The sequence below is a fragment of the Canis lupus genome, chromosome 6 (genome assembly GCF_003254725.2).
Source record: "Canis lupus dingo isolate Sandy chromosome 6, ASM325472v2, whole genome shotgun sequence".
Lineage (NCBI taxonomy): Eukaryota > Metazoa > Chordata > Mammalia > Carnivora > Canidae > Canis > Canis lupus.
In genome coordinates this window covers 21599202-21622886 of record NC_064248.1, presented here as the reverse complement: position 1 = coordinate 21622886, position 23685 = coordinate 21599202, and the positions used below count along the sequence as shown (strand labels likewise).

Sequence of the window (23685 nt, the reverse complement as noted above, 5' to 3'; positions counted from 1 at the left end):
TTTCAAGAACAACAAAAATACTTCTCAGGTTTCACCTGTGACTGCACCCAGGGTCTCAAGCAACATCGGAAGAAATCCTTCTCCCTATGTCCCCTGGAATAGCTTTCCTCTCTGTTGACTTCATTCTTCATGCTCAGAAAGCTTTCCTGGGCACATTGCTGCTCCAGAGTCCCAAAATCAGCGATTTCTGCTCCCCACTGCCACCAAAAAAAAAAAAAAAAAAGAGCTTCCTTTTCCTAAAATTCCCAGCAGCCCAGAACACAGTCACATTGGAAGACAGGGGGTGACATGCCGATGGCTACACAATCGCTGTGCCCAGGGGATAGCATATGCTGATTGGCCAGGCCTGGCCCCATCTACACCTGACATCCAGAGAGAGGAGAAGGGGTGGGTCCTCTGAGAAAAATCAAGCCACTATGCCCAGAAAAAGAAGGAACGCTGGTGAGTACACATAGCAGCAGATGTCCACCCGATTCTCCTAATTCATCCTCCTCAGCACATAAACATAAGTCTTTCTCCTCTTAAAAATCCCTTCCCTCAAGGCACCTGGGTGGCTCAGTCGATTAAACATCTGCCTTTGGCTCAGGTCATGATCTTGGGGTCATGGGACCAAGCCCCACATTGGGCTCCCTGCTCAATGGGAAGTCTGCTTCTCCCTCTCCCTCTGCTGCTCCAACTGCTTATTCTCTCTCTCTCTGTCAAATAAATAAATAAAATCTTAAAAAATAAAAAATCCCTTCCCTCAATCCTGGGATCACTCCTTCCCACTTCTAGGGCTACTGCCCTATCTCTTTATATAAACAAACCTTTGAAAGAGCTGCCAATTCTTGTTATGTCCACTTACTACGATCTGTTCTTTTTTTCAGTTTGATGCAATCTGGCTTCTGCTCCCACCACTCCGTGTTGACATTTCTCTCATGGAGTCGTCGATAACCTCAGGGTGGCCTCCTCTTATAGACTTGTCTTCTCTTTCTTGACCTCATCACATTATTTCTGATAATGTGTTCTGATTTTCCCTCCTTTAAACTAAACAAAACAAAACCTGAAAAAGTGAAATATGCAAGCAGCATCAGAAACTACGCAGTGAGGGGCACCTGGGTGGCTCAGTTGGTGAAGCATCTGGCTTGGGCTCAGGTCATGATCTCAGGGTCCTGGTCTCCAGCCCCCACGCCATGTCAGGCTCCCTGCTCAGCAGGGAGTCTGAGCCTCTGTATGTGTGTGTGTGTGTGTGTGTGTGTGTGTGCGCGCGTGCATGTGCTCTCACTCTCCCTCTTTCAAATAAATATATAAAATCTTTTTTAAAAATTTTAAAAAGGGGATCCCTGGGTGGCTCAGCGGTCTAGCACCTGCCTTTGGCCCAAGGTGTGGTCCTGGAGTCCCGGGATCGAGTCCCACATCGGGCTCCCTGCATGGAGCCTGCTTCTCCCTCTGACTGTGTCTCTGCCTCTCGTGTGTGTGTGTGTGTGTGTGTGTGTGTGTGTGTGTGTGTGTGTCTTATGAATAAATAAGTAAAATCTTTAAAAATAATAATAATAAATAAATAAAATTAAAAAAATTTTTTAAATACACGGTGAAATTAAGTCCTCTGTGCTCACCCTTGACCCTAAGCTAGGCTTCATGGTTCTCCTTCGCAGAGCACTCAGGGCCACCCAGTTCTGGCGTGACCGTCTAGGCAGGCTGTGTGCAAGCACAGAAATACCCCCACGTCACAATCAAGGACGCTAGCACGCTGTTTGGTTTCTGTGCCTTGCCTTACGCCCTTCTGTCTGGCGGAGTGTTTCTCTCAGCACCTCAAGAGCTTCTTCATTCTTTAATAGCTTCCTAGTTTCATATATCCGCAGGATAAATTCAGAGTCTCCCTTCCAGTCTTTTTACGCCGCTCTCCTTTCTCATTTATATGGCACCACGCTCACCGATTGTCCTGAAATACCAACTCTGTGAAAACTCTGATGCCATCATGTCCAGACATGTGCGTGACCCAGAAGGGGAAAGAATAATTCATTTCTTGTTTATTTACAAGTGCAGTTTCTTAAAAACAACCACAAAAGCCTCCCCCTGCCACCCTAGGGTATGAAAAACAACAACTCAAAGGTGGTATGTAATCTGCATTAAAATGTCTTTACAAGGGGCACCTGGATGGCTCAGTCAAGTCTGTTGAGCCTTAGACTCTAGATTTTGGCTGGGGTTGAGGGATGGAGCCCTGCTAGGGGCTCCGGGCTCAGTGGGAAGTCTACTAGAGTTTCTTTCTCTCCCTCTGCCCCTCTCCCTGCTCATTCTCTCTCTGTCTCTCTCTCTCTCTCTCTCTCTTTCTCAAATAAATAAATACATTTTTAAAACAAAGAAATGTCTTTCCAAGGCAGTGAGGTTGGGGAGGGGTGAAAATGTGTCCCTTTTGCCCCCAAACATACATCTGTCCCTCCCTTCTAACTGGGAGCCCCAGTTAAGGCCTGGTGTCACCTTGAGGCTCCTAACCGTATCCCACCAGCCTCGGCAGGAAAGATTTCAGTTTGTGTTTTAGAGGTCTGTACCTGTAGGGCAATATCCCAGGAGGGCTTGAGGTGTGGTAGGGCCCGCAGGACCCGTCTGCACCCAGAGCATGGCCATAGCCATCAGACTAGCTCCGTGGACAGAGCTGGTTCCGTCCACACCCCATGGCAGCTACCATGTCACATGTATTCTGTGCATTTTATCAAATCATCCTCACCACACGCTACAAGGTAGGTCCAGTTGACGTAACAAAAAGTTGGCGTAGGGAATTTAGCTCACCGGCTTAAAGGTTGTATAGCTGGGGATTGTTGGTGTTGGGATTGGTACCCAGGTCAGCGTTTAAATCCATGCCACACAATTGGATGTAATCTGTAAGGCAGTGAGATATAGTTAGAAAGCACTCAGGGCCACCCAGTTCTGGCGTGGTCTTCGGAATCGAACAGAACCTGACTCTGAATCTCGACTCCCCTCCTTTACCCTCCATGACCCTGACCAAATTGTTGACTTTCCAAATTATCTGCTAGGTGGGAGATAATCCTTTTCCTGGCTGTCTCCCAAACCTGTGAGAATCAAAGTTATAAAAACATAGGCAAATAAAGGGAGTGATTGCTATTTGAGGACTAGTTTATTTGAAGCCAGCTACGTGGGTTTAGGATGAATGGTGAAGAATAGATAAGAAAAACATGGCACTTTGTTCACACGGGTATATTTCGTCTCGGGTTTCTTAAAAGCACAAAGAACAAAGGAATGATTCTATAGCCTGTTTAAAGAGTAACAAACATCCATCCATCTATTCATCCAGCCATCCAGGACGCACACTAAAATGTTGCATAATGAAGGTATTGAGGTGGTGAGATAACAGAGGGTTTTTGTTGTTTATTTTCCTGGGTGCTTTCGAACGACTTGTTTGTTTTGGCAAGAAATGTACAAGGCTGATGGAAGAGTCTAGATCATTGTCAGATCCGGGATCAAATCAGAGTCAGGTACTTAAATTCCCTAAACCCGTTTGTTGTTGTACAGCAACAGAGACGTCAACAGAGACGTCATGGACTAAGTGAGATAATCCTTGTGTAGCACTTAGCACAATATCTGACTAATAATATGCACTTAATATGCACTGTCATTCATCCATCTGACAATGTTGAGTGCCTTCTGTGTGCCAGACCCTGTCCTGAGTCCTAGGAAGGCTGTGATGGGACTTCAGCTCTTGCGGGGCTTACAGTCTAGCTGGGATGCTGGTTCTCCGACAGAGAAGCAAGGAAATAAACAAGTCATTTAGATCGGGCTCTTTGGATATTTTACTTCCTGTGCAAGAAGGGAGCAGGATGCTCCGAGGTAGAATAACAGGAGGGGAGGGTTACTTTGGAGGTGATCCCAAACAGCTTCTTTGAGAAGATGGCATTTAGACCGAAATCTGGAGGAAAACAAGACATGGCATCTTATTTTTAGATAAAACAAAACAAAACAAAACAAAACATGAAACTTGCTTCCCGGCACGAAAGCCCTCTCCCTTGCTGACTTCCTTCTAACTGAACAGACACAAGAGATCAAACACCCCAATTGCAAGGAATCTTCACCTATTCGCAGTAAAGGGAGCTTTTATCTTTCTTTTCTTTCTACACTGCACTTTGTCTGACTCTGCTCGGGAGAGAAAACTTGGTCCACAGATGACTTTTCAAAATGATCCAGCGTGTGCACCGCTCTGCACTTAGCTGCCTGCTTCTCACTGGGTGGGTCCCTCCTGTGTTGTCCTGCTGCGGAGAACTGTCTGCAAGGCATGAAAAGGACCCGGAATGTCATTGAATTTGCACACTTAAAAAAGAAGAAAAAGATTCTTTTTAAAAAAAATTTATTTATTTATTTATTTATTTATTTATTTATTTATTTGAGAGAGACCAAGAGCATGAATGGGGGGCAGGCAGAGGAGAGGGGGAAGCAGACCCCCTCCTGAGCAGGGAGCCTGACTCAGAGCTTGATCCTAGGATCCTGGGATCATGACCTGAACCTAAGGCAGACACTTCACCAACTGAGCCATCCAGGAGCCCCAAGAAAAAGAGACTCTTTTTATCTTTTTACCCAGGCTTCGTGGCTTGGGATGTTTTCACTGCAACCTTCAAGTTTGGGTTCCTGAAGATGCCCTGCTATCTTGATGGAGGCCAGGCAGGAAGCTCCCCTGTGCCCCTTCGCCTCCCCATCATGCCTGGTTAAGCAGGAGTGCGCTCTTGTCCTGTTCTCCAGCATCTTGCTCTGTCCCTGCCCTCTTTTCGTCTCCTTCTGTCCCCTGGGCAATTGTCTTCCCTCCTCCAAAGAAGCGATGTCTTTCTTTCTGGTCACATTCAGCTTAGATGTCACCTCCTCCAGAAAGTCTTCCTGGCCCTTCTTAGGTTCCTCACTTCTGTGCTCTATGGCCCCAGTTGTCACATGGCACCATGCAGTGCCTGTGTGTGTGTGTGTGTGTGTGTGTGTGACTGTCTGTCTGTCTCCTCTGCAAAACCAACAAGCTCCATGAGACTAGGACAGGGACCCTCTTGTGTGTCATCGTATTTCCAGTGCCTGGTACACCACCAGGCAGAAGAAGCACTTTAGCACCCAATTAGCAATAGCTCCCTCATTTTAAATGGATTTTATGGGGGTTTTCTCTTATTTAAAAAAAAAAACCTGATTATTATTTAAATTTTCAAAAACACAAGCAAGCAGAAAAGATAAAGGAGAACATTAAACAATCTGTAACTTGTCCAATCTCTATGAGCATATATACAATAGCGGTGTCTGGAGCATACACATTTGCGTGTACAATTTATAGAATGGGAACATATTGTACACGGTTAGTAATTATATGACTATGTCACTTAATATTCTATATCTTTTAATTTTTAAAAGTATTTTGCATGGAAATACATCAAATAGATGTATCGTCATTTATTTAACTTTTTTGCCTATCGGTGAATAGTTGATGGCAACTCCCCCCCTCACCCTCAAACAGTTTTTTTGAGGAGCATCTTGTATCTTGGTGGGATAAATCCAGGAATACAGAAGAGGGGTCCAGAGAAAGCCTCCTGGGGGAAGTGACATCTGTCTAGGGACAAAAAGGATGCGTAGGAAATGCCCTGGTGGGGGGGGGACAGCAGGGAGGCAGGTGTTCCTGGCAGAGGAGGCAGCTCATTCCCAAGGCTGGGAGGTGACAAAGTGCATGAGCATCCTGGAAAGCCTGGACCCAAGGGTGTGTTGGGGTTTGTGGAGGGTAGGCAGTGAGGGGCTAGTGACCAGGTGACCAGGACCAAATCCAAAAGGGCCCCGTAAGTCATCCTAAAGAGCGTAGGCCCTGGGCAACGGGGAGCATTGCAGAGAAGTGACATATCCAGGTTGGCGTCTGAAAGATCCCCGTGGCTGCTGTGACTAAGCCAGCTCCACATTCGACAGCTAGACTCGGAGCTGTTATTAACACAATGAAACAGAAATTAGAAAGAAGAGAAGAAGGGGGGAAAGAAAGGGCTCACATGTAACAGCTCACAGATAAGCTTTTCAAACTGTCTAGGTTCTCAGATTCAAAGGCGCAGTTGAACAAGTCGAAATCCTTACTCCCCTCTCCCACCCCAGAAAGAGGTGCCACGTGATTGAAATAACCGAGCGGAGCCGCTTTGGGTCCCGTGGCCGGGTGTCGGGAGCAGCGCCGCCGGTGGTGTGCCCTGATGACAGCGGGCTGGGTTTTCTTTGGGCCGCTAAGTGAGGCTGAAGTACCCACCGGGAGGTCCAGAGAAGCAGGCGTGGCCCTCTCTGTGTGTGTCCCTCGATCCCGCTGCCGGCCGCTCTCCAAGGACACGGCAGGCGCCGGCTCATCCCGCCTGCGCCTCCCAGGGGCTGACGTCTCCATTTAGGGAGCGCTCCTGAAGCTAATGGGCAGTGACAGCTCCATTTGAAAAACACGGAAACACTTAGGGAGGCTGTGATCGGCCAGCCCCGTAAGCTGCTTATTAGCAGGAAAATCACGCTCCCGCTGTATTGTGCCCCCTTGGTTAACCCCTGCGTTGGCAGCTCCTCCCTGCTATCTCACTTAAAGATTTCATTGTTCTCCGAGGCAGTGGGGGGGCTGGGGGGGAGGGCTCAAAGCTGCCAGAAGCTGTTTCCGTCTCCTCTCACAGCCTCTGGGGAGGCCCCAGCAGAGCTGCAGCCTTCTGGTGTGCACGGCAAATGGATGGTTTTTAAAGACAAACGGCCCCTGAAGATTCCACGTCTCGGTTCACACGCTTCCCGCATGGGCTGGTTTGGGTCCCGGCACCCAAGCCAAAGAGGAACAGGTGCAGGTGAGCCTTATCCCGTGCTCGCCCCCAGCCCCGCGGCCCCGTCCACCTGCTCTCCGCTCCAGATGACCACAGCCAGCTCCTATGTTCCCCGGGGCCTCGGCCATCCGCCTAGCTGCCGCTGCTCTTCAGTCCCCACACCCTCGCACCCCCACTGGACACTCAGGCTTATCAAACAGGACAGCAAGTGCCCGATTGCCTCCTGAAGGCGCTCTAGCCCGAGTGCCCCACTCGCCCCGAGCTCAGGAGCAAGGTTGTAGGGTCACCGGCAGGTCCTCTCTTCCTGGAATACCCACTTCTGACCCATCAGCAAATCCTGCCACCCCCCCCCACTCCAGATGCACTTTTCTATCTCCCCCAAGGGCACCTGCCTCCGAGGGCACCACGCATCCTCTCTCACCTCCCGGCTGACCCCCCTGCCTCTCGTCCTTCCATCAGTTTTGTACCAGCGCCAACGACCGTAGGGAAACATGAGTCAAGAGTGCCTCGGGTGCTCAGAACCCTCCAGGCCTTCTCACCAGGCAGAGATGGAAAGCGTCTGCCCTCCCTCGGCCAGCAAGGCCCTCCATCCAGCCCCTGGCCCTCTTTCTCACCGTGTCACCCCTCTGCCTCATGGTCACCGCTCTGGCCACCCTGGCCTCCCTTGGCTGTCTAATGACTGCCCAGCGAGCATGCCTGTCTCTGGGCCTTTGCAAATGCACTTCCCTCTGCCTGGAATGCTTTTCCTCCAGACACTCAGATGGCTCCCTCCCTCCCTTCACGGAGGGCTTGCTCAAAGCTCATCTCCTAAGAGCTATCACTTTATCGAAAATGGCATTCTCTTCACCCTGTATCACTGGCCTCACTTTATTTTTCTTAATACCATTTGCCTTCTCCGTCTGGCATTAAGACACAACCATGTACATTTGCAGTCCCACTTCTGTTTCTGTGTCTGTTGCCTTTCTTCCCCAGTAGAATACAAATTCCACGAGGCATAGATTTTTGTATAATTTACTCTTATAATAGGACCTGGTACATAGTAGATACTTACTAAATCTTTTTTTTTTTAAGATTTTATTTATTTATTCATGAAAGACACAGAGAGAGGCAGAGACACAGGCAGAGGGAGAAGAAGCAGGCTCCATGCAGGGAGCCCGATGTGGGACTCGATCCCAGGACTCCAGGATCATGCCCTGGGCCGAAGGCAGGCACTAAACCACTGAGTCACCCAGGTGTCCTCACTAAATCTTTCTTGAATGAAAAAAAAAAAAAAAAGACGCATAAACAATGAAAGAACCTGGACAGTGATTCTGACCACACTGTATTGAGGGTCCATCGTTCCGTGAGCAAAAATTGTCTTCCAAATACCCACCATTTGCTTCAACGTGGATGGAACTGGAGGGTATTATGCTGAGTGAAGTAAGTCAGTCGGAGAAGGACAAACATTATATGTTCTCATTCATTTGGGGAATATAAATAATAGTGAAAGGGAATATAAGGGAAGGGAGAAGAAATGTGTGGGAAATATCAGAAAGGGAGACAGAACGTAAAGACTGCTAACTCTGGGAAACGAACTAGGGGTGGTAGAAGGGGAGAAGGGCGGGGGGTGGGAGTGAATGGGTGACGGGCACTGGGGTTTATTCTGTATGTTACTAAATTGAACACCAATAAAAAATAAATTAAAAAACAAAAAAACAAAAAAAAATTGTCTTCCACCAGCCAGCAGAGCAGACTGCCAAGTCTTGAGTATATGGTGGGCAGGTGCAGGGGGAGGGGGGCCACTTCTCATTTTCTGAGATCTGAAGCAAAGATACCAACATGGCTGAAAAGAATTTAGCTTGGGATAGCAAATATGTTTCTCCACGTCAGACACGAGTCTTTAAAAAATGTAAAGTTGTTTCTTCAATATTTAAAAAACTTGGGATGCCAGGGTAGCACAGCGATAAGCATCTGCCTTTGGCTCAGGGTATGATCCTGGAGTTCCAGGATCAAGTCCTGCATCGGGCTCCCTGCATGGAGCCTGCTTCTCCCTCTGCCTGTATCTCTGCCTCTGTGGATATGTGTGTGCATATCTCTCATGAATAAATAAATAAAAATCTTAAAATAAAAATTAAAAAAACAAAATTTTTTTTTTAATTTAAACTTAAACATCCTGAAAACACCCTGTCTTTGGGAGCATACACAGTCTGCAGGGAAAACAAGAATCAAATCATGCTTACAGCTAGGATGCCTTGACACTTCACTTGGTTCCAGGCACCGGGCCAGTCACACACATGATGTCCTGCAGCCTCGTGGGCTCCCTTCTGCCCCAGTGGGAACAGAGCAGGAGTTCTGAGGCCTCTGGGCACTGAGTCTCATGCACACACACACACACCCCCTCCCATACCTGTGCTTCCCTTGACCCTGGGCCTTGAAGGAGCAAAAGGGGGAGTGTGTGCTCCTTGACTTTCTCAACTTAACTTCCCTCTGCCCATGACTCAGGCTCGGTGGCAGCTCTTCACCTTCTCATCTGCCTCCCCCCAGCTGCCAAGTGTGGTGGCCCATTTTCCACAAATCCCCTGCTTGACCCCTCAGAGATATTTCAGCTCCAAAAGCGCCCCTCTCCCTGGGGATTCCCTCAGTCCCCAGCCTGTCTGGCCGTGTCCCCTCCTGGGTCTCCTCTTCCCGCCCTCTCAGTTTTAGGGGCAGTTTTCTCACTGGCAGTTGGAAATCAGATCCCCATCTCCTGGGGTGGTTATGTGAAGCCAAAAGGTAATGTATGCGAAACTCTGAGCCAATTGCCTGAAAACTGCTCTGCAGTTTTTATTACTACTACTATTATTATTATTATTATTATTATTATTATTATCTTTCTTCCACTTCCCATGTTCTGTCCTTAATTTTTTTTTCAAGACCTCTCTCCTGAGCTCCAGAATCTGTTCTTCTGATGCCCTCAGGTCATCTCCCGGAACCTCTCTGGTCCCTCAAAGTCATTGCGTCCAAACAGAAATAGCCATCTTACTGAATTTTCCCACTTTCTCTGTCTCAGGGGTTGATGCAACCACATTCTCACTGTCCTTCAAACCAGAGACCTCTTCATCCCCATCCTTGACTCCTCCTCCCTCCCCTCCCAGCCCCACCTCACTTGGTACTGTACTCCTTAGCCTAGGAACCATCCATATAGAATGGAGCCAGGAGTGTGGACTCATGTCAGAGGGACCTGGCTCACGTTGCAGCTCATGCAGTGGCTGTGTGGCCTTGAACAATTGACATCATCTCCCTGGCCTTGGTGTCTTCATTGATCCAGTGGGAATAATGCCCCCTTCATTGGGTCATGGGGAGGATTAAAGAAGATCACGTAGGTAGAGCATTCTAGGGTGCCTGACTTATAGCAAATGCATAATGAACATTAGCTGTCATAACTACTAGTACTACTTACTGCTCTATTATTAGCTTGTGATTACCTGCTGTAGACACAGTGTTTCAAATATTTAGCTCTCGTACAAATGTTTCCTGGTGAAGAACAAAGAATGTCATATTTAGTGACTGAGTGTCTCTTCTTATTGGGTAAGAACTAGTGTGTGCGTGTGTGTACACCTGCATACATGTGCACGTGTGCGAACACACATTCGTTTCAACTCTGCCTCAGACCAAGACCTTTTCATAAATACAGACCCCAGGATGGGTGAAAAATGATGACAGTTTCCTCTCTAGACTCCAACTGCCCCACCAAGCACTGGCTTGTGTTTCAACCCACACCCTCCGTTCCCATTTGGAGAGAGAATGGCTGGGTTTGTCTGCGGGTACCTTGTGATTAGAGGTCAAGGACTTACCCAGCTAACCAGGGCCTCATGGTCAGCCAGCCATTGCAGGCACCAGAGCCAAGTCTTGGGATCTATCTCCACTGACTAGAGTTTGTAAACTCTTGGATCTCTGGAGCTGGAAACGTCTGATGTTCCTGACTGGCAGCCAGAGGACAGCGCTTGAGGGATCCACTGCTAAATATTGGGATCTCCCAGGTGATGTATTAACTGGCTCATCACTTTGTATCTGGCGCCCCATGAAACATCGCTGGTACCTTAATCCCATCTCTTTCAACAGGTGGGCTTGGCTGACTCCTTGGGATTGGGGGTCGGGGGTGGAGGGACATGCCACATGCCACCAGCCCCACCATCTCATGCCTTTGCCATGCAGCTCCTGACTGCCCAGAGGACTCCAGGGGCAGCTCATGAGCCCTAGAAACTGAAGGTCGGGAGTCCAAGGTCATGTACCAAAGGTCATGAAAATTTTGCATTTTATGTTGCTCTCATTACTGATCATTGAAACAACCTCTCTGAGGCAGTGGAGCAAGCCACGCCTCGTTTTGTTTGGTTCTGTTTTGTTTGGGTTTTTTTGTTTGTTTGTTTTCTTTCTTTCTTTTTTTTTTTTTTTCCACCTACCACAAGTTCTTTTCTCCCCCTCTCATAGTGTGGGCGAAATGCTGAAAACTTCGACCGGTTTTTCACTCGTCATCCACCAGTCCTAACACCTCCCGACCAGGAAGTCATCAGGAATATTGACCAGTCAGAATTCGAAGGATTTTCCTTTGTTAACTCTGAATTTTTAAAACCTGAAGTCAAGAGCTAAGTAGATGTGTAGACCTCCGTCCTTCATTTCTGTCATTCAAGCTCAACGGCCGTTGTGGTGACATCTTTTCTTTCATTGCCACGTCGCATCCATGTTTTATTTGCTGATGAGACTAGAGTGACCATGTTTCAGAAACCAAATGTCCTCGGGTAGTTTGGAGCATCTCTATGAGATGGGATGATGCAGGTGGCACGTCGAAAAGGCTGCTGCGTAATCAACACATTAGCAAAGTCCTCTTACCATTGATTTTTCCAAGCACGTCAGCTCCGCGGACCCAGTCGGGACAGAAAATGCCTGCTTTCTCTCCCTCTGTTCCATTTCACATGCTTTTCCAACGCCAAGCATCCGGTCTAGATTGTTCTACCAAAAGAATGGATCACTGGATGCTCGCAGTATTCTCTCCCTTCTGGACGGGGAGCGTGGCTTCATTCCAAGTGCATGGTTGCTTTGAGGTACAGGGGATTCCTCTATTAGGCCTGTTTGGAGGCCCCATGAGCTGTGCAAAGCACAGGCTAAAAATAACATTGTATTCTGTTGTTTTTTAGACTCAAAGTTAAGGAGATTATCTCAGCCCTTTTAAAATGCCAAGAGTGTGCTTTTAGACAGTCTCAATCTAAAAGTACCTCCAGAGGTCAGTCAAAAGGCAAACCAGCTGGGGCGCCACCTCCATGCTGTCATTTCTGATACCCTGTGTCCCTGATCGCCTTCATCCTCCAACTCCTTGCAAAGGGCATTTGGCATCACTCCCTGAAAAGACATGGTCACTCTAGCAAGGTCCCAGGGGACCATGGTTTTACATTACATTTCAAGTTTATTTGCTTTGGGGTTTTATTTCTGTTGTTGTTCAGATGCAAAAAAGAAAAAAAAACTCACTTTGTTACACATGCTTTGAAATATGTGTCCAAATGTTATTAACCACGGTCACCTGCTTTGATTTGTCAAGAAGGCGGCTCTGGAGCCTAGCAGACCCATACCCGTGCAGATGGGATTTGCCTAGGTTTGTTGCTGCCTTGGGAAAGCTAATTAAGCGTTCTGAGAAAGACACCATTTCTTGAAACATAGACGGTTGTATTCTTCACTTTGATGTTGTTTTGCAAGATGTTTGTGGAAATGTCCATTTGTATCTGGATATTTGTTATGTGCCATTTTTTTTCTAGCATCGAGATACAATAAAAAAAAATGAAAGAAAGAAAGAAGAAATGCTATTGCAAGAAAAACGGCTCTCTTTGAAAAATATGGACCCAAACTGCCAAGCGGGGCTCCTGAGGCTTCAGGACAGAAAGGAACTAAACCCAGAGCTTAACCTCAGACCCCCGGCTCTACCAGTCCAAGAGGCTGGGGACCGTTCAGGGACTCCTGGCAGCCTGTAATGGGATGGGATGAGCTGGCCGGGGCTTCCAATGATATCGGAGGTCAAGGCCAGAGTCACGTTTAGGGCCAGCTAGCAGCATAGCTGTGGCTCTTGATTTTCTTATCAAAATCACCACTCCTCCCAGCTTGGAATAAATATTCTTTCATGCGAGCAGGTCTGTGAGCCCCCAGAAGCCAAGGAAACCCCTTGGGTGGAAGAAATCCTGTTTCTGCCTGAGCTGATGAGGATGGCAGGTGGTTCCCCATCCTTGCCTACTGTCTCATTCTATTCCCAGGCAGCTCTACAGAGAATTATTATCAGAAGTCGAGTGATCTCCAGAAGCACCAGGGTTTCTAAGACACCATCAGGAGAACTTTACAGACTTGACAAATGTCCTTGAAGGAACACTTCTCATCTTTAAGAAACCCGAGATTTGGATTTGCACATAGGCAGGGGGTCCTGGCTCACTCCTGTCTGCCCTCTGCTTCTCCTTGCTGCAGGCTGTAGGACTGTCCTGCTGCTGCCATGGTGGTAGCCATGTAAGCCCCATGTGGGGCAAACCCCAAGTCCCAGCTGACAAGCTCAGAAAGTTAGAGAAGGAGTTAAATCGGGACAGAACCCTCCTCCCTCATTTTATTGTTGGAAAATTGGCATCTGGAGAGAGGAAGTGACTTGCCCACGGTCAGCCAGCTGGGGTACAAACCCAGGTTCTCTGACTAAGTTCAGGCCTGTTTCTGCTCTATAGCTGACATCTCTGAGCCATGCCCACCAACAGGCAAGTTATTTGAGATCCTTTGTCTGGCTTTTGGGTTACCAGGTCTTTCCTTGTACATGCTCTCAGGATGATAAAAACCATATAGAAGCATTGGGCCATTGACAGATTATTTGAGACAAAGTTAGAGAACAATGTAAGATAGGTAGGTAGATAGCTAGACATAGATAGATAGATGATAGATAGATAGATAGATAGATAGATAGATGATAGATAGGTAGATAGATGGTAGATAAAATATATTGTATATACACTGCACATTTTCCAAATTTCTGTCATTATTTTTCCAAAAGTTGAATTGTTTGCAGAAAGAAGTACTCAAGCCAAAGTCTCCGTTCTCCTAACACACCTTGCTGAGGGTTGCCCAGTGAAGGCTTCTGTGGAAGTGAGGGATCGTTGGTCAGAGTTCCTGCAATTTCCTTTTCTATCACCATTCTAAGTCCAAAGGAGACCAAGAAACAGAGCTTAGAGAATATGTAACCTCCGGGCAACACTTTGCAAGTTTATCCAGGAAGAAAGATTTTTCCACTTCCTGTGCAGTCATTCACATATTCCACTCCCCATTCATTCATCCAGGAAGCATTCATTGAGAACCAGCTATGTGCCAGGCTCTCTGCTGGGTGGCAGGAGCACAGTGGGGGAGATGCTATCCAGGAGGGCAGCCATTAAACAAGTATTTAAAAGCATAATGTGATCTAGAGATAACCAGTTTCTGAGTTAGTCAGAGGAGGCTTCTTACAAGAAAGCAGAAGTCATCACAGGGCTTCAGGGCTCCTTTCTCTCTGCCGACCACAGTTTGAGGCTGAAAGAGGAAATGCAGCAGTGCCCTCACCCAAATTTCTGTAATAATCCTAAAATACAGTGGGTGGGGAAGGACAGGGGCTAGATGGTAGCTGAGGTGGGTTTCCTTCTGGAAGGCCAAAGGCCCAGTCTCCATGCTCAAAAAGACCATAGAATCACCAAGATTTGAGCAGAGACAGATACTCATGGGGGTGGGGGTGGGGATTGGTTTTACAGCTCATTTCCAGGTCCTGAATCTCATGTCTTAGTGAGAGTTTTCTACCCAGATTCCTGCAGGCATTATCCTTTCCAGCTCTCAGGGAGAAGCCATCCTGCCAGCACACTGCCCCCAGCTTGACACCGCCTGGTTCTTCTAGATGAGACAGGCTGAGATTTTCCAAAAGAACTTAAATTAGGGAAGAATTCTAAAAAAGGAAATTGAATAAGAAAATCTGAAGAAACCTAAACACAGTGCATGTTAGCCATAGCTAATTGTCTATCAGGGTCCAAGAATCCCTCTTGGCATTTCTTACACTACTCATGAACCTGCTCCTCTTCTAAGAAAGGGTAGGACCGCGGTCATAATGATCTTGGGGAATCAATAGGAGGCCAGTGGAATTAATAACCCTACTTGGCTGAGTGATATTCTGCTTATGTGGCTTCAGATGCTATCAACCCAAAAAAGAATGGTCTCAACAGAGAGGCCTATCCTCTCCTGCCTTCTAAAGGTAAAATTCTGGGGTACTTCCTAGGAGGATCAGCCCACAGGATGAAATCCGTTATGGCAGGTTCTATTTGGACCGTGTGGCTGTTTGAAACACGAGACCTCACCAGCACAGCAGATGCGGAAGAGCTTTGACAACTGGGGGTGGTGGTTAAGGGAACCTCCAGGGATGCCCAGAGGCAGGGAAGGCCAGATGGGGTCAATGTTCCTCGGGGGAGATCTGAAAGGCGGCAACTGCCGGTCTTCCAGCCCCAAATCTACGGGGGCGGGGGGAGCGCACAGAACCCCACAGCTCTCAGACCTTGAAGGGGCCTAACAATCCAGTCTCTGCTGGGCCTTAGAATGGACAGAGGCTGATGTGAACGACCCATAGAATCAACAGGAACAATTTCATTGCTTCACTACAGAGTGGGGTCTCTGTCTGGCTCGAGGACGAGAGGCTCATCTTTAGTCAAGTCTTCCTTCATTGACTGATTCATTCACTTAACAAATAGTTATGGACAACCTACAGGGTGCCAAGCATTATTTCTGGCAGTAGAAATACAGTAGTGAGGAAACAGGCACGGACCCTCCCCGCCTGGAGAGAGGCAGTAAATAAGACAGTGTCTGATAGTAAGTAGGTGCCATGAAGACAATTAAAAGGATGCTAAGGTATGACTTGTAGGGTCCAGAGTGCGGGTGATACTAAAGGAAGGGGTGATGTTCGAGCTTCTCTCTGAACACAGTCTGTGCCTGGGACAGGACAGGACAGGCTGACAGCGGGCAGGACAAAATGCGGTAGAATGAGCGGGGCGCAGCAGGAGATGGCCCAGCATCTAGAAAACAGCTCCATCCGCATCTTGAGCCCACTGCAGTCTGGCGACGCTTACTGAAGTGTGTTCCTTATCACCCCCCACTCCTCACTCCCACACCCCAACACATACAACACAATTAAGTGGCAACTCCATAGGGACATTCTACCTATCTCAGGGAGCAGCCTGAAAGAAGGCATTCTCGTGGGAGGCATTTGGCAAAGGGGAACGAGCCCAGCAGTGAGAAGACCTAATAGTCGGCTCCCATTAGGAGCTGAACTAAAGCATGGATGGCAACTGACTGGACTCCAACGAATCAGTCAGTTCTCACTGAGCCTCCCCTCTTTACCATCTGAGCCAGCACTGGCTTCAGCGAGGCAAACCCAGGCATGCTCCTCAGCTCCCCTGCAATAGAGGTCTCCCACCCCCACCCCAAGTCAGAGGGACTGAGATGAGCCCTAATTAAGAACAGCGTGGTCAGGTAAAGATCACTCCCCCACTCTGCAACCTTGGGCAAGTCACTGTATCTTCCTGCACCTGTTTTCTCCGAGGGGGTAGGGGAGGACTCTCCAGCTCCTCCTGCCCTCAGGTGGGTGGTGAGGATGGGAAAGAACGAGAGCCTGCAGGACCCTGAGCAGGTGAGAACATCATACAGATGTGAGGTGTTTTTATTAGTCCACAATTGGACATTCCCTGGAAAAGACTGACCCAAATTGTAATTAGTAACCTGGGATTAATGCCCCCCATCCCCACACCAAAAAAAAAAAAAAAAAAAAAAAGAAAAGAAAAGGAAGAAATGTCGGGCTAACCAGGAGAAGAAAATTTTTGTTTTTGTTTTTGTTTTTTTTTTTAATTTTTTATTGGTGTTCAATTTACTAACATACAGAATAACCCCCAATTTTTGTTTGTTTTAAGGCTGCCCTGACTGACCTTACTTTAAGCTTTGGGTTTTGTTTCTTCTAGCTTGTTGACTAGATACATGCAATGCTGTAACCGTCCTTGTAGAGAGCCTGTGGCTGACAAAGACCCAAATTCTAGTCTGAGGGTGGATTTCTGAGCATCCCTTCAAAGCCTGGCTTGCACCAGGGGACATGGGGTGGACAGTGGTCAGCTCCTCTCATCATCAGGCAGCGATCTGATGTCCCGACATGCCAATCACTCCACCTTCTTGGCAACTGAGAGGTTTGCGCCACCGTTCTCCTTTTTTAAGGAAAAAAAAAAAAAGGCCTCCTCGCCATAGGGGTCACTGTTGGATGATTTTCTCCTGGACGCTCTCTCCCATGACAAATTCTATGACATGTTACATGGTAGGAAGTAGTTTCCAGTTCAATTCATCTCAAAGCCAAAGAAAACAGAACACACACACGTTACACACATTCTCCACTTTATGACAATCCTTAAAGCAACTCAACGTTTCCTTTCCTTCCTTAGGCCATCTCCACCCAGTTTTCTCTCCTGAAGCCAACATACAATGTGAAGTGAAAGGCAGGGGATAGTATGCGCAACGCACCTGCTAAATAACTCAGCACAGGGCTCTTTCTGACTCTGCCCATGAGATGTCATCGGCTTCCCACTAACTGGCAGGTGTGGGTCGTGTTTCCTTCGTATGCTGTGTTAATGTGTTTGCTTTCCATTTGGCAGAGAGACAAGCGAGACACCTCCAACTTCGACAAGGAGTTCACCAGACAGCCTGTGGAACTCACGCCTACTGATAAACTCTTCATCATGAACTTGGACCAAAATGAATTTGCTGGCTTCTCCTATACTAACCCAGAGTTTGTCATTAACGTGTAGGTGAATGCAGACTCCATTGTCGAGCCTGGAGTGTTAAGACTTCAGGCCACGTGTATGTATCAATTCTAGTCTTCCAGGATCCATGGTGCATATGCTGGCATTCAATATGTGGAGGGCTTGTCCTAGAGGGCTTTTCTTTGTATGTGTAGCTTGCTAGTTTGTTTTCTACATTTGAAAATGTTTAGTTTTAGAGTAAGCGCTTTATCCAATTATAGAGGTACAATTTTCCAAACTTCCAGAAACTCATCAAAAGAACAGACGATGTCAAAACTACTGTGTCTGATACCAAAATGCTTCAGTATTTGTAATTTTTAAAGTCAGAAGCTGATGTTCCTGGTAAATGTTTTTACAGTTATTCTATCATATCTTCTCTGAATGCTAAGCATGACTGGTATTTTTAAAAATTGTGAGTAAGCTTTGCAGTTACTGTGAACTATTGTCTCTTGGAGGAAATTTTTTGTTTAAGAATTGATATGATTAAACTGAGTTAATATATGCAAACTCTCTTGTTAACATGTCTGCTTTTAAATAGGCCCTGGGACAGGGGTTATAAACCGGGGAGCCATAGGCTGATGCGGCTAGCAGATGAGCTTTGTTTCACATACACATAATTTTATTTCATTGTCAACATTAAAAAATGGGATATTTCATATAAATTCTGGGGCCTTCAGATTCACTTGAAAAAATAATTGGAAGAGGGCTAGCAGCCCTGAGCCTGGTTCCCTTGTGGAAATAATTCAACCAAACTGAGAAATGGCTGTCTCCTTTAAAAGCAATGTGGGCCCTCCCTCCTCCATCAGTCTCCACCATGCCCTGTCGTCTTACGCTCTCTAGCCACTTCCCTGGTTGCTGTAGATTTGAGGCTGAAACCTCTGCCATTTGCAAATCACAGACTTAATGACCTCAATATTTTCCTCTGCCCAGAATCAGGGTTTCTGCTCAGTGATCCGTTCAGTGTGGTTTGTGTGTATTAAATCCTTATGCACAAAGCTCATAACAAAGATTTCATTTCCGGGGCACCTGGGTGGCTCAGTGGTTGAGCATCTGCCTGGGCTCAGGTCGTGATCCCGGGGTCCTGGGATCGAGTCCCACATCGGGCTCCCCATGGGGAGCTTGCTTCTCCCTCTGCCTATGTCTCTGCCTCTCTGTGTGTCTCTCGTGAAGAAATAAAATATTAAAAAAAAAAAAAAGATTTCATTTCCACCTATAACAAAAGTCAGCAAGGAAGTTGCTGTCAGTACAAAGAGAAAACCTTTTTTTTTTTGAAAAATTTTTTATTTATTTAAGAAGGCACAGAGGGAAAGGAGAGAGAAACTCAAGCAGATGCCATACAGAGCATGGAGCCTGAAGTGGGGCTCGATCACACAGCCCCAAGATCACAACCTGAACTGAAACCAAGAGTCAGACACTTAACCAACTGTGCCACACAGATGCCCTGAGAAGAACACTTTTCTGTGGTCTATGAGGATGTCACTATTTGTAAATCCACTTACTTTTTACTATTTTCTCCTAATTTGACATCTGCAAAAAAAAAAGAAAGAAAGAAGCTTATGCCCTTTTCCCCACCACCATACTTGCTCAGGGAGGCCAGAATAGGAGGAAAATAAAATGAAACTCGGCATGATAAGGAGCCCCACTCTCTGAGATCAGAGTGGCACATTAATGAATCACTGGGTGTCAGCCTGATAACTTCTCTGAATGAAATCATGCTTCTATTTTCTTTTTGAAAGATGTACTAATCCAATCTATGGCACATGCCTTTGTAGCTGCTAATGCCAGTGGGTAGCACAAAAGAGCAAACCTGTCACACCAAGTACGTTGTGACTCCACAGAGTTTATTCATCTCCTGCCTCTTTGGAAAATGCCCACTAAATGGAGCAGCGGACAGATGCAGTGAATCCACTGATCCTAGGGCATTCTTTGCAGAATTTTAGAAACTCTGCCAGTTAAAATTGGGGAAAGCCAACTTAAAGTGAAGGAAGAAACTGTGTGTTCTGTGCATCACATTTAGAAAACAAAAATAAGCGGCTTTCTATAGACCTTTGATGACATGTTCCATTTAAGATGACAATATAAAAGAGCTTGCTATTGCCACTTCTGATTTTTCCCCGTCTCATGCCAGCCCCTCATATTTTCTGCCTCTGCTGGATATAAACTCATCTTTCCTTTCCTAGGTATTGAGCACTGCTCTGGGCCAGGCACAATTCTCGGTGCTGAGGATATAGAGACCAAACAAGACAGCCCAGGACTTTTTTTTTTTTTTTTAAGATTTTATTTATTTGAGAGAGAGAGAGTGCATGCAAGCACAAGTGGGTGGAGGAGGCAGAGGGAGAAGCAGACACTGCCCACGCCCTCCCCGCCTGGCTGAGCAGGGAGCCCAAATCCTGCTGGGACCCTGGGATCACAACCTGAGCCACAGACAGACACCAACTGAGCCACCCAGACACACCCAGCCCAGGACTTTCTACTAACAAGAACAAGAAGATGCAGAAGTCCCCGCCTCTCACCTTCCTAGGATCATGTCCAGCAAGAAATGAGTGGGAGCTCCTATAAAACTCCTGAAGTTTGCTCTCATTGGCTCAGCCTGGTCATGTGCACACTCTTGACCTGAGCTCTACTTCTGGGGTGGAGCTGGGAGGTTGCAAAGGGACGTTAATGGGCCAAACCTAAGTTGTATTAGTTATCTATTCCTGTATAACGAGTTGCTCCCAAACTTTGAAATAACCAATATGTATCACCTCTCGATGTCTGCAGGCAAGAAAGCTAGGTGTTGCTTACCTGGCATCACCCTTCTCCTGAAGTTACAGGCAAGCTGTCGGCCAGGGTTGCAGTAACCTGAAGGATTAACTTGGGAGGAGATGGGATTCACTTCTAAGCTTACTCACATGGCGGTTGGCAACTTCAGTTCCTCACCAGTCAGACATCCCCAGAGAACTGTCTGGACATTGCAACTGGCTTCCCCCACTGCAAATGATTCAAGGGCCCAATCTGGAAGCCATCTAATCTCAGAAGCCACTGCCCATCACACTGCTGTTTTTTATGCTTTAAGAAGCAAGTCAATAAATCCAGCCCACACTCCAGGCAAAGGCCTTACACAAGGTGAGAATCCCCAGAGGTGGGGGCCCCGGGGTGTCATCGCAGAGACTACCGACCACATATATCATGAGCTACACTTCTAGAGCAATGGGTAGAGAGCCACCTGAACCATGTGAACTGAGAATGAGCAAGGAATTTCCCTGAATAAAAATTGGAAGCTGTTCTTGGAACAAGGGGGATGTATATGCTCAGGAAGCAAACCCTAATTGTGGATTCTCTGCAGATGGGAATTTTGATCTGCCCCAAAGATCCCTTAAGTTTAGTAAGTCTGAGAAACAAGCCACTATTGACAAGTAATTCAAGGAGAGACTCAGCTGGCATTGCCCTTGGTTCACAAAGGTCCCCATTGTTTCATTGCCAAGCTCACTACCAAAGGCAAGGACCTGACTTTGACCTGATGAATTGTAGTCCTTCACCTTCAGAGATTCAGTCTTCACCAAGTTGAGTTGGTGGGAACATACACATGATAAAGAGTCTACGCCAATTGTCCAATACTGAGCAACAAACCATCTCAAAACTTAGTGTCTTAAAACTAGCCACGTATTCTGTGTTTAATGGTGGTTTTTCTGGTCTGACCACCCCAGTGTCTCTTTGATGGTCTTGCTTGTATATATTCAGTCAGATGGAGGGTCAGCTGGTGACTAGATCGTGTAGGATGGTGTTTGACAGCATCACTGGTCTACAAGAAGTTAAGTTATTTTTGCTGTCTTGGCTCTCCATGTTCTCATATGTTCCAGTTAGAACATAGGCTTCTTCATATGGCAGTTTTGAAGACTCCAAAGAATAGTGATGGGAAGCAAACTCCAGTGACAAGCACTTTTCAAGCCTCTGCTTATGTCAGGTTCACTCTTTTCCTATAAGCCAAATTCAAGGGGTGGAGAATTAGATTCCAGTTCTGGATGGGAGGCACTATAAAAACACATTATAAAAGTTAATGGACATAGGGATAGAATAATCCATAACCAATTTTGTGTCTACTACCCAGTCCCTTCACGGAACCATTTGTGAGCTTAGGGAGCATCAGAAAAATAAGGTAGATGGGAAAGAAATTTCCAGGAAACTACCTGGGCTTCCCCCCATGGTCTGGCCACATGGCATGGCCCACCAGAAGTCGGTCCTACTTGTCTCTCCAATCTCAAAGACATGGTGCCAGAGTTCAGGCTTGTCAATTGAATAGTCAGAGCCAACTTGAGAGCTGATGGCATAGGCTTTTTAAACCAATGAGGACAAAGTTCTGAAATCCTCAGATGTTATTTCTGCCATGGTTCTTTTTCTAACCTCATACACAAGCTGAGATGCTAGGAAATCAGAGAGGAATGCAAAGCAAGATAAATGGAAACCAAATCTGGGACACTCAATCCAGTACCATCTATCAATATCTAGCTCTAAAAGCCCTAAAGCCAAATATCTCAGGTCCTATATCTTTGCTGGGTTTGATCTGAAATTGCTTTGACCCACGTGGAATTCTGCTGTTTATCACTTCCTAGACATGCAATACTGGCTCTGAAAGTAAATCCTGACTTCCCAAAGCAATAAAAGTTTGAATTCTAGAGGTTTTGCTCAATGATTGAACCATACTCTCTCCACTATGGATTTTGTCCCATAAATGCAAGTCTCCCTGGCATATAGCCTGCCCAAATTAGGCCAGATGTTAGGGTAAGATTATCATGGTATTTGGAGAAGAGTCAGAAAAACATTCAATTCTGTTTTCAACAAGTCACTCTCCCCTACAAGTTCCAAGAGAGAAATAAATATAAAAAGGACAACGTCTAGCAAATAAACATTGATTACTATTTGAATATTGGACTGTATATCCCAATGGGATCGCAACTCTAAGGTGAGCTGGATTGCATAAAGAATTCCCACATATCATGTGCCTTGTATTACTCATCTATCACTGTTAACAGATTACCCCAAAACTAACATCTTAAAACAACACACGTTTCTTAGCTCGCAGTTTCTGTGGGTTGGGAATCCAGGTACAGTTTAGCTGGGTCCTCTATTTCAGGGTTCCTCATAAGCCTCAATCAGGGTGTTGGCTGGGGCTGTCACTGGCTGTGGTCTCATCTGATGGTTCAACTAGGGAAAAATCCACTTCTAAGCTCTCTCACATGGCTGTTGGCAGATTTCAGTCCCTGTGAGCTTTTTTTTCTTAAAGATTTTATTTATTCATTGATGAGAGACCAGAGAGTGATGCAGAGACACTGGCAGAGGGAGAAGCAGGCTCTCTGCAGGGAGCCTGATGCAGGTCTCGATCCCAGGACCCCAAGATCACGCCCTGAGTCGAAAGCATACACCCAACCACTGAGCAACCCAGGCATCCTAGGTCCCTGTGAGCTTTAACTGAGAGCTTCAATTCCTTGGTGGCTCTTGATTGGAGGCCACCCACAGTTTCCTTCCATGTGCACCTTTCCAAAATGGCAGATTGCTTTATCAAAGCGTACTGGCTAAGAAGACAGTCTAGCAAGTAAGATAGCAGTTCCATTCAAGTCACTGGGTCCAGCCCACACTTAGGAAGAAGGAATGACACAAGAGCAGAAATAGGCAAGGCAGAGACTAGAGAGCCATGTGAGAAGCTGTCTACCCCATAGATGGAAAGAGTTTATATAGGGTGGTATATGGGAGGGAAAAGGGGTCTTAGTACTGTGTCTAGTGAATGTGGACCTCTTTTTTTCCGAAGAGTTTGTTTGTTTATTTATTTATGTATTTATTTATTTATTTATTTTGAGAGAGAGAGAGAGAGCAAGAGAGAGCAGGAGTAGAATGAGGGGCAGAAAGATAAGCAGACTCTCCGATGGGCAGGAAACCCAACACAGGGCTCCATCCCAGGACCCTGAGATCATGACCTGAGCCAAAGGCAAAAGCTTAACCCACTGAGTGCCCCAGGCACCCCCAGTGTTCACAACCTTGACCAACCAGACCAGTCCTCCCCCTTGAGGTGAGGTGGAGGGGGAAGGGGGCCATACAGCCATCCTTGCCCTGACGAAGAGCTTCTGAGCTGGTGTGGG

The 23685-nt window shown here is 46.7% G+C and overlaps 1 protein-coding gene across 2 annotated transcripts in view; it reads left to right on the top strand.

The window, feature by feature from the left end:
- Positions 1–18082, top strand: part of PRKCB (protein kinase C beta) — a 325066-nt gene extending 306984 nt beyond the window's left edge. Inside the window, exon 17 of one of the 2 annotated variants that reach the window (XM_025416163.3) lies at positions 17429–18082. In XM_025416163.3, the coding sequence (XP_025271948.1) occupies positions 17429–17581 (153 nt within the window). In that variant the 3' untranslated portion in view covers positions 17582–18082. Of the gene's footprint in view, positions 1–11210; positions 12587–17428 lie in introns of those variants that run through there. The other variant, XM_025416162.3, reaches the window with a different exon arrangement.
- Positions 18083–23685: the final 5603 nt, after the last annotated feature.